The sequence below is a fragment of the Ascidiella aspersa genome, chromosome 8 (genome assembly GCF_963924565.1).
Source record: "Ascidiella aspersa chromosome 8, kaAscAspe10.2, whole genome shotgun sequence".
Taxonomy (NCBI): domain Eukaryota; kingdom Metazoa; phylum Chordata; class Ascidiacea; order Phlebobranchia; family Ascidiidae; genus Ascidiella; species Ascidiella aspersa.
In genome coordinates, this window is record NC_139454.1 from 9,817,182 (window position 1) to 9,827,786 (window position 10,605).

The 10,605-nt window shown below is 41.7% G+C and overlaps 1 protein-coding gene across 3 annotated transcripts; it reads right to left on the bottom strand.

Annotated features, from left to right (window-relative positions):
- Positions 1 to 612: 612 nt before the first annotated feature.
- LOC146136009 (uncharacterized) lies at positions 613 to 9,954 on the bottom strand. 3 transcript variants are annotated; one of them, XM_083395465.1, is made up of 6 exons: positions 9,837 to 9,943; positions 8,471 to 8,629; positions 5,854 to 6,081; positions 5,365 to 5,544; positions 4,909 to 5,082; positions 613 to 2,133 (listed from the first exon to the last, which is right to left on the bottom strand). In XM_083395465.1, the coding sequence occupies exons 1-6, from the start codon at positions 9,907 to 9,909 to the stop codon at positions 1,484 to 1,486; spliced, it is 1,464 nt and encodes a 487-aa protein (XP_083251591.1). In that variant the 5' UTR covers positions 9,910 to 9,943; the 3' UTR covers positions 613 to 1,483. The 3 variants fall into 3 exon arrangements, with proteins under 3 accessions (XP_083251591.1, XP_083251590.1, XP_083251592.1); XM_083395464.1 differs by having other exon boundaries at positions 8,471 to 8,632; XM_083395466.1 differs by lacking the exon at positions 8,471 to 8,629 and having other exon boundaries at positions 9,837 to 9,954.
- Between the last annotated feature and the right edge of the window lie 651 nt (positions 9,955 to 10,605).

Sequence of the window (10,605 nt, forward strand, 5' to 3'; positions counted from 1 at the left end):
AAAAAGGGCGTAATATTGAATATTGAATGATTTGATTCTTATATTGCCACATACCTTATTCATTGTAACACTTATACCAAGGCTGTAGAAACTGTTTGTATGTAGCGTTTTACGCTCTCGCCCTAACAGTTAACACGGATTATTATCTTCTTAAAAACACGCAATATGTTTGGTGTTTCCCCAACGTTAAGAACAAAGTCAATATACGAATGTTCGCAGCCGATTAACCTAATAAATTCTAAATTAATAAAAAAAAAAATTCTAAAATAATGGTTCTAACAAACTAGCTAAATCTCATGATTGCCTATTAACCTCGAATATTGTTTTTTAAGTTAAAATAGGATTCGTCTTTGTTACCCTGGATACTTCAAATCCACGTGGATGTCTATTGTCACTGTAAACCTTGGTAAACTAAATTGATGAAATAATAATAATATTTTTATTATATTTGTTAATTTTGGGATCTAAGCCTGCTCCAACATTGCTAGTTGTTGATCTATTTTCCAATAGAATTGTATTTGAATAAGAATCTTAGCAGAATGACGATGTCTTTTTTACAACCTTTGGTTTTGCTTGGTGAACTAAACGAAGGTCTTAAACAACACCAGTCAGTGCCGATATGATGCGTTGGTTTATTGAAACTGCATGAACAGCATGCGAAAAAAAAATGTCTGTGTCAATAAACCATTGGCGACAGGCACCACGTATTCGTGATAATAAAAGTAAATGTCACGCGAAAAAGTACGTTTTGCGAAATTGGGAATGCACTGCAATAAAACTAATTACGTTTTTTAAGTAGAGTCTCGGATTCAAAAAAGCGTTGTAAATATTCAAGCGATGTGTTACAAACATCATAAAATTGGAAATCGAACTCCGTTTAGGACTCTTTTAAGTTGGCCTATCCGGCAACATTGTGCTCAACAATAAGCTGAAACAGCATTCTCCTTCACACACACAAAAATCACAGTGCCTGAAAAGCGCGCAAAATAAAGAAAAATTAAACCAAACGAAAGAAAAAGAAAGAAAACAAAGAAAGAAAATCAGACAGCAACAGTATATTCAAAGAAAATCCTGCTCTGCTGGTCGAAAGAACGTTGTCCCGCGATTGTTGGCGCATTGCCAGGCGACTCAATCGAGACACGTCGCGCAGTTTGCCGCATAAAGCACCCAAACATATACAAGGGTAACTGCAAAGCGCAGAATGAAGGCAGAATGCAAAAAAGTACTTGGGTGGCGTGCACTGAAGAGCGGCAAGAAGTAAGTCCGAAAACGTCCACAATTCTGAACGCAGCCGTTTAGTTTTACCGGAAGCTTCTAGGCTGTTACTTTTCAGTATAGTGTTCAATACTTTACAGATATTCGTCAATTCCACAGAAGACTCAGAGCTGCTTTACGGCTTTCATTCGGCCGACATCTTTCAACGTAGAAGCGCAAATAGAACAACGCTATTTAAAATGCTTCGATTACGGAAGTCTCGTCTCCATCACTCTTCCTCTTCCCACCATTCTTCCTCTTCCTCTCGTACCTCTTGCTGTGGCTCCTCCTGCCTCTGCGGAAGATCGAGTCGTGGAACCTCCTCGGTCGAAGCTGGAGTTTCTTCCTGGATTCGTGGCTGTTCCTCTTGGGGTGGTTCTTCCACTCGTGGAGGCTCTTCAACAACTGGCGACTCTTCCAATCGTGGAGATTCTTCTTCTATTGGCGACTCTTCTTCTATTGGCGACTCTTCCTCTATTGGCGACTCTTCCTCTATTGGCGTCTCTTCCTCTATTGGCGTCTCTTCCTCTATTGGCGACTCTTCCTCTATGGGATACTCTTCCTCAATTAGTTGCGGCTCTTGTGTTGGCTCTTGTGTTACGACCTCTTGCTCTTGTTCCGGACTTTCTTCCTCTTCTTCGTGTCTAGGCTCCTCAAGATGTCCTTGCTCCGGGATCCTGTTCTCGGTTTCTCGGTGGACGGACATCTCGACGTTGAGGTCCGTTCTTAGGACATCCTTTTGTTCTGGAGTCGGACGGATGTACTCCGGCTCTTCTTCTTCAACTTCTTCGCGCTCGATTTGCTGCGAAGTCTCGTCAATGGCTGGGATCGGGAGCCGGATGTGCTTTTCCGTGGCTTCCTTGCCGTTGGCCGGTGTTTCTGGAAAAAGACAAAATTTGTTTATGTATTGAAATATTGACGCATAATGGTTGGAGGTTGTAGTAAGATGTAATAAAAACATCAAAGCCCATACAGAAGTAGGTACCTTTTTGGACGTTTTGAATAACTCTTTATTTAAATGCAAGTTGTTGGGCAAATGTTATTCATCCATCAACTTATCGCAAATTATGCCGTCAGAGTTATTTAAAAGCATTAACTGAAATCCATGAAGTTTTCCTCGGGGGTAAAGTGAGGTAAAAGTATAAGAACCGCGCTGATTGGGTTGAAAAACGTTTGCGTGAATCTTCACTAGCCACACGTTATGGAATACAGTTCACTTAAATTACACATGGGCCACAACGCTTACATTCCACTGTTAGAACGAGCAACCCGCGTTGACTTAACTGTGTTTACAAGTGTTTTTGTAGGGCTGTCACATCGTTACAGCTCTCTTGTTTATCACCTGGTGTCCCAAGTCAAACAGAAATAAAAAGTCCCGACCGCTTTAAGATAGGTTTCGATGCTTATCTGTTTGCGCGCCTACATTTCAAAATCGATAGGTTGAAAACAACAACAGCAGCAGCAGCACGAAATCGTCTAGAACGTGCCGAGTCAGTGGGATCGCAATTACGGCAAATGTGCAGATAACAGGGCAGGGCGGCACGAGACACGAGCTCTGACGGCAATTTTAGCCCCGGCTCTGACGCGGTATGGTTCCAGCAGCCGGCACTAGTAGTAAACAAACACAGGGCAGTCGGGGCGAAAGATAACGACTGACTCGTGAGTAAGTCGTGTCGGTTTTGCCGACGAAGAACTTGCTCGGTTGTTTCCAGCGCTGCGGTTCATGATCGTCACGAGTCGACCCGCGCGTTTTTGAACCCCAGTGGTTTTTCGCTAAACTTGTAAACAGCACGTCGCAAAATGAAAGACGCACGTCGCCAAAGAGCAGTGAGCGGTTTGAAGTCTCGTGTTGACTGTTTACGCCTTTTGCATTGTTTGTATATTTATCTGTTTAAAGTGCGAGCTCGAGAACACTTTTGATGTCGATTTTTTTATGATTTTTTATTTTGAGGAAACTTGATCGTTTGTTTGAGGAGGTTGTCAAGGTTTAGACGTTGAATGTACAATGTTTGGTGTTTTACAGAAGAGTTTACCATATATTTTGTAAAGTTATGAATATTTTGGTGCCAAATTTAAGATGCTATCCCCTTGTCTCTTTAGATGGAAACTGAACCATTTATTTTGTAACGTTATAAATGTTTGATGTCATGCAATTTACGTCAGACCCTTGTCCTTTGTCAAACAAACACCGCTTATTGTGGAGATTACGACTTAGTTTGGTAAATGTTACCCCTTGTCCTTTGTTATGCAACCTTACTGTTTACCGTCCAAGGTCACAAACTTCGCATCATCGCCATAAATAAAAGACACACACGTGATGCCGATTGTTGTGTCACGCGATTAAAGGCAGGAGCGTGGGTGCTAGCGAAAAACGTTCGACAGGTGTTGCAGTAATGAGACGAAAATAAACTCCTCCCCTCAAAGCGACAACCGTATAAGAGAGTTTTGCGCAACTGATACGGGCGCATGACGCACTCCATGCAAGGGGCGTGCGCAATTCGACGCGCTCCGAGAATTACAGGGCCGCCAAAGACGTCTAATAGCCGAAAACGGTCTGTAGTTGTTTCTGGCGGCGACGGTCGCCGAATTTTCGGAATATATCTCCGCGATATATGGCGCATCTTTATAAAAGTGAAACACATTGGCGGGAGGTTTTATTAATTCCTTGTTTCGATTGGTTTTATTTTTACGGGAATTGGTGATAAAACTTTTATTTTTATTTCTTTAGAGATGAAGATAACGCCCCAATTTGCCGCCTTTGTTTGTCATATAAACTTGGGAAGCCGTCTACCTAACTGTGTCCGTGGTAAGTAGTTTCTCCCTCGCTTGTGATCTCAGTTAACATGCAAAGACCACCAAGACGTGGCACGACTTTAAGCGTTTTAAGATCGACACAAACCAACCCGTTTGCTAGTTTTGGATTTGACGAAATGCCACAGTCTGCGGTGTGCGGCCCACGCCCGTGCAAGAGGGCCAAGCCTTTGCTGATCCTCTCGATAATGTTTTGCAAGTGCATTTCTCATCGTCTACAGCACGCCAGTGTGCACGGCTACTTAAAAAAATGCCAAGTGCTCGCTTGAAAACAAGTGCGTGTCTACCCTTAATTCTACCATGTCTTGAACATCATTGGGACGATTATGGCAATAGATGTTAAGTCGTTAATAGGTGTCACGCGAAGGGCGTAACCCAATGCAAAAGGATTTGGTGGCCAATTTATGCACTTGTTATGTTGTTGTTGCTGCTGCTGCTGTTGTTTAACATACAAGCGACATGCTAACTTTTGTGTTCGCGCTGCTTTGACTCTTGGCGGTCTACCCGACTGTTATTATCGCTGGTGGCAATGCCTTGTTGGCTTGATCACGAAAAAAGTTGTTGTTCCGTTGTCGGACGTGACTAGAATGTTTAGTTGTTATTACATTTTTAATTGATTTATCCCTTGCTAGAGTCATGGAAAATTACATAAAAACGCATTAAAGGGATTCCTCAAAAGTCTATGTTCAGTCATTAAATCAAGCAACCAAATTGCAGGAGAATTTTCGACTTGAGAATTTTTAGCAATTTTACCAACACGTGAAACGCTATGGCAAAGACTTCCGCCAACTACAAACATAATGTAGCTAACCCTTATTGCGTGCTCCATTAAATTCAACTTACCTATGCGAACAATAGGCGCTGATGCCTGGAACTGCTTGAAGCAAGTCAGTGCCTTGAAGCCGTAGCTGTCGATCCAGCAGGGGAGGTCTGTGTCGCAACTGCGCTGCGTGTCGCGTGCCGCTTTCGTGTCGAGCTTCAAGCAGCGCGATACGTTGGCCAGAAAGTTATCGACTTCTGCAACGGAGAAAAGAAAAACCTTTATCAAATTCAATCACAAAAGAGCAAGAGAACTAAGGATATTTACAACATTTCTTCTAAAAACTGTAATAGTCAGAAAACTCTTACTAGTTAAAGATTTATATTCTTTAGACTTTGCTGTCTTGGTCAAAGTCAGAAACTTATTAATGACTAACTTAATATTTGCTCCCATTTGAAGTAATTGTCGTCATTTACGTGTAAGGGGTTGAAGACTTAATCAAAATACGACTAAAAATACATTAGACTATTTTGACTTACGTTGATCCGCCTTGCAAGCCGCCAAACAGGTTCCGGTGGCCGAACCGACCAGCTCCATCCAGCAAAACGCGTTGGTGCTGCATCGCGAGTATCCCTGAGCAATGGTTCTCCACGGTTGGCGCGAGCATTCCCAAACGCACTCGAGAACAGTCCTGGCTCGTCGTCCGATCAGAAGAGATTCTGCAAACGAAAAGGCGATTATTATCACGGATTTTGACTAGTAAGATATGCTCTTTTTTTAAATGTAGTTTATTTGTGTTATGGGCTTTTTGTCGTTAACTTAGTGTTCATTGCACACCCTAAACACAAGAATAGTGTTGCTGGTTCTTAATTCCATAGGCCCGTAAAATGTAGTGGATTACTTCTAGTATGAATACAATTCTATGCTAAGCCTGAAGCAGCTTTGGTGAGTAGTCTTACTGAACTCCCCTTGAACTGCAGTTCTTGAATCATCGACTCAGTTAGACAAAGAGAAGCATATTGTTTTACCTGGCTGGTAGCATCTGGGTCCGTCTTTGCTGGTGCTATCGAAGCAGCAACCTCGCGACTCGCACACTTTGTCGGAGATTGAAGGCCAGCCACAGTCGACACGTTCCCTCGTGGTGGCCACGCAAGATCTCAAGGTCGACTTGTCATTGGTGCTGGCGAGAGAAACCGGGAAAAAGGCGCTCCTCAGGTTGACCTGGTTGGATGGCGCGCGAGGAGCGAGAGAAGCGCCTGTGACGAAACAAGAGAATGTTTAGGTTTGACATTATTTAACTATTAAGAGTGGTTTTATACTTCTACTAAAAACATATCACACCATGCTTTGTAAATCTATTGTCTATAACTATATTCGGTTTGCGAAATGCTGATTGATATGTCGCCTTATCATCAACAACATGCCACACAGTTATTTGTACACCTATTTCACAATAAAAATAACTTTTGTTTGTTTAAATGTGTTTTTATTTTGTCGCTCTTTTGCCAATACAATGCCTTGAAAATCTAGTTTAAATTCAACAAATCATGTAAGCTACAGTAGCCCGATTGTATGGGAAGCACATGGGAATTTTGCTTTGTCATTGTTGTTTTGGTTTAAAAGAAACTGAAACACGAACTACACAGTGGATCATTGTTGATTCAAACCGTTGCACTGCAATCGCGCGGGCTTTGGACGTCTTAATACCTTTTAAAACGCTTTCGGTCGTGTAACTACAAGCCAAAAGCTTCTTTCACTTCGCACCATACTTCCTTTACACCGGGATGACATCTACGTTATTATCGCGCTGCATTGTAAGCGGGAGATTAGGTTTAATGTGCAACACAGCTATTTTTAGTCTAGACGCAGCAGTCAAATCGGCACGCAATTAAAACGTCTAGACCTGTCTCACAAATGGGAATGCTGTGCTTTAACGGATTTAAAGCCCCTTTTACTGCTCGTAAACAACACATGTATACGGTTATACGTGCACACGTGGCTTTAACAGCTTCGCCCAGTAACTCTGTTTATGGAGCCATAAATCAGCGGGCAAAAATAAACCGCCTGATGAATGTGTTGATCATAAATTCCGCCATCAGCAAATGGCCACGTACGGTAGAATTGCAATCGCAAGTCGAACAAAGTTCAACGGGGTATCGCAATTCCGAGATTTAAGCGTTGTTTTGTTTTGACAGTTTACTACAGCAGTTTAAAGGTGGACCGTCGACAACAATACAACACAAGTCGTATGGCACCTTTTATCAGGCCAGTGTATACCATAGTTCAAAAAGTGCCAGCTCAGCGTTACCAATTATTTATTTTGTCGTTTAACGCTGTGAATCAGTTCTTGGTCACTTTGGCATGGTAAGCTTTATCTACCCCGTTTCAATTTTTTTCTTCGTGCCATGGCCCACCCATTAACCAGTTCAAATAGCAACCTACCTTCCCTTAAAATCCAGAACAACTTGAACCAACGAAAAATACTATTTACAACAAAAGTTATATTTAGGGGACACACAGCTCCATTAAGGAAACGGCACCTGGCCAAAACAACGACTTCAATGGGATTCGTCGTAACGGTAATTTAGCTCGGCGCGCCGCTTTTGATTGGCCAATTTCCCGCGCGATCGCACCGACTTGCTCAGGCCACGCGATTCCGGTGGGAGAAAGTTGGTCTGCCGATCGTTATGGCGAGATATTTTCGTTTCGAAATGAAGCGACCGGTATTTATTTTCTGATGTTGCTAAGAGCGAGATTATCGTTACCACTTCATAATTTTGTTTATCAGTTTTAATCTAAAAAATGTTTCAGACCATAGGGAAGTCGTATATATTATCGGAGCTGATTTCAAAGTGGTAGTTTCAGTACTCTTCCAATTTCAGGGGTATCTATGCCGATCCGATGATATTTTGTTTATATCATACATTGTGCCAATAGGAAAATGCTTTCAAGCAGGTCACACTAAGTGCGTATGTTGCAAGCTTGCATCACCAACCAATAACCATGTTTTAACTGCGACCAAGGGTTCGGCCGTCAGTCAAAACCAGCACGCACTGGTTGCGTCAAATTTTCGCATGCATTTCACCAGATCGTGCGGCTTGGGGGTCGCGACCCGAACGCTATAAACACATACACGACAAAAACATGCGGATAGGCCGTTCGTCGCCGTTCTTCGGCGCATTTGTTTTATCAAGTCAATCGCGTCCAGGCATGCAAAACCGGACGAGAAATACGTCATCAATTAGCGGGCAACTTTGACTTGTGGTTCTTAAAGTGTGGGTATTATCACTAAAGGGGTAAACTGATGTTTTTATATGGGGAATTGTAGCATAGAAGATATAGAAGATATCTTTGAGAACTGAAAAGCAGATAAGAAGTACTTAGCTTTAATTGACATATGAAAATCAGTTGTTAGATAATTTATTATTCTTGTCTTAATTGATCAGTAATTGTTCATGACTTTATAATGAAGTCACGACTTTATAATCTAATCGAATTACATTGTGTTCTTCACAAGTGTGAAACGAACCACTTATCTAAAAGATAAAGTGCAAAAAAACAAAGCATGTTCAGACAGAATTGCGATGGCATGCTACATCGAATTCGCAAAAGCACACAACACACACAGTTTCAAAGGAGACTCACTCTGCGCGCTTTCTTCAGTATTCGGTTTAAAGCAGCGGATTACGTTTGGTATCGTTTTGTCAAAGCAGCAGCCGCTCGCCAAGCAGCGCTTGCGTCCGAAATGGACTTTTGAGTTGCACATGACTCGGTTTTCCGGACGTATGCTTGTGCATTGGATACCTGCTGACAAATTATACAACCTTGAAGAGCTGTATTTTGACTCAGTTTTGGTGCACCCGAGATTGCAATGATAGTACAGTGTTCACGCTTTAAAATAAATGCCGTCGATTTGAAAGCAATTGTTTTTTAATTTAAGCAAGCCAGAGTTAAAGTGGAAATGTCAAGCTTGAATATACGTAATAAGATCACCGACAAAGCAGTTAAAGTTGCAGTCAACCTTTTTTCCTTTAACAACTATTGTTTACAGTCGTGCCATCACAATACACTGCTGACTCTGCTGGATTACGTAGCCAATAAACATTGGTGTAATGTACATTGGATCACGTATAGCTAATAAAGTTGGTCTAATCTTTTGTAACACGTGCGCTAACCCGATTGTAGCACTACCCTCCCAACAATCAACAGTTAATGTTTACAGTTTTAGCGCTGAGGAACTCTTATCCTATTTGGTTGATAGCCTTTTGTTATCAGTCGTTTAGGTTTTGACTTTCCCCGATAATTCCTGATCATTACAAGGCGTGCCTGAATGAACGGCGACTAAAACTACAGGAGAAAATACTGTTTTCGAGAAAAAATAATTCCCAAATCTGTAATTTCCAGGGAAAACTTGGATTACCTTTATTAAACGCCCACAGCTAGCCAGTGTAATAATAACGCTGAAACTATGCAACAACAATGAGCACTGTGACGTAACACTGCTCCAAGGTTGTCTGTGGAACACGTCCGATTGTTTGTCCACTTACATGTTTACCACTTGAGGATTTGAAAGCTGATCGGTTTATTGTTGTTCGATTACAGCGAAATTCAAGTGTGATTACGGGGAGAATATCCTTGGCCTAAACGACGCGACATTCCAGAGGAGAATGCCCTGGGCCATGTGTAAATTGGCAAATCGGCGAAAGATTTTCGTGCAAGTATAAAGGCCTCCGGTTTGGTGAGCGTCAAAAATACGATTTTGCTACTTGTCGCATGTGAACATTTTAACGTCATTGTTTGTATTTAACAATCATAGACCGAAAAAAACGGACATTTTATTAAAATATATTTATGTTTAATGCCTCCAAATCATTTTAATATATGTTTATAATTGAAATTTCGCAATTTGCAAAAACTAAAATATGTTCTTTTACAATTGTTGAGCGTTCCGTTACCGAAATAAATTAATCTCGCAATTGAGCAGGAAATATAAAACTGAGTTTGAACTTACCACTCAAGGTTGGGGCTCCCGAGCAAAAAGCAATGCAGATGCTGATGGCGAAATATAGAACGATAGAATTCATCTTGGAATGCAGTAGTTGACAGTTTGATTAAAATAATAATAATTCTGAATATGAAAAAAATATGCTTATTAAACATTTGCTTGCTATTTAAAATCCTTTTTATTGTAACTGTAAAGTATCGCGCACCAGGCACAGACAAACGTAAACGATTTATAAGCTCATGCAGTCCATATTGATTATTCTGCTAAGGAATTTCCGACAATACACGCTTAAAAGTAACGCAAAAAATAAAAAGTAACAATAAACAACTGCTGTCAATTGCAAATATACCGCGTCACCGTAATCGAAATTCAATAACCAACAGCACTGCGTAAACGTGGAAAACTACAATCCTGCAGCACAACAAATACTAGTCATAAGCCTTCAACTTAGTTAAGCCGCTCTCAAAGGCTCCGGGCGACTGTGAGCATTCGAAGCGGCGGAGCGCTATTTATACCTCCGCGCTGAACGATCCCAACAATCACGCCTTGTTACGTCACAATCCTACGCAGATCACGCCGCGTCGTTCGAAACACGCTAACGAGAGCAACCTTTCGCTGCAGGCTGGCGGGACGACTGGCTGGTTGGCCCGGTGTTTTTCGACGGGCGTCATTTAACAAAAGAACCCATCGCGACATAACATTATATACCGCTGCTGCTGCTTCTGCTGTTTCGTCTGCCAATTACTGCCCACGCTCGCTAGCGACTTGAATTTGA

Coding starts and splice junctions, on each gene's coding strand:
- LOC146136009 (XM_083395464.1), bottom strand. CDS start 9,909: ATGAATTCTATCGTTCTATATTTCGCCATCAGCATCTGCATTGCTTTT. Junction 8,633..9,836: donor GGGAGCCCCAACCTTGAGTG/GTAAGTTCAAAC, acceptor ATAATTTGTCAG/CAGGTATCCAATGCACAAGC. Junction 6,082..8,470: donor TACTGAAGAAAGCGCGCAGA/GTGAGTCTCCTT, acceptor GTTTCGTCACAG/GCGCTTCTCTCGCTCCTCGC.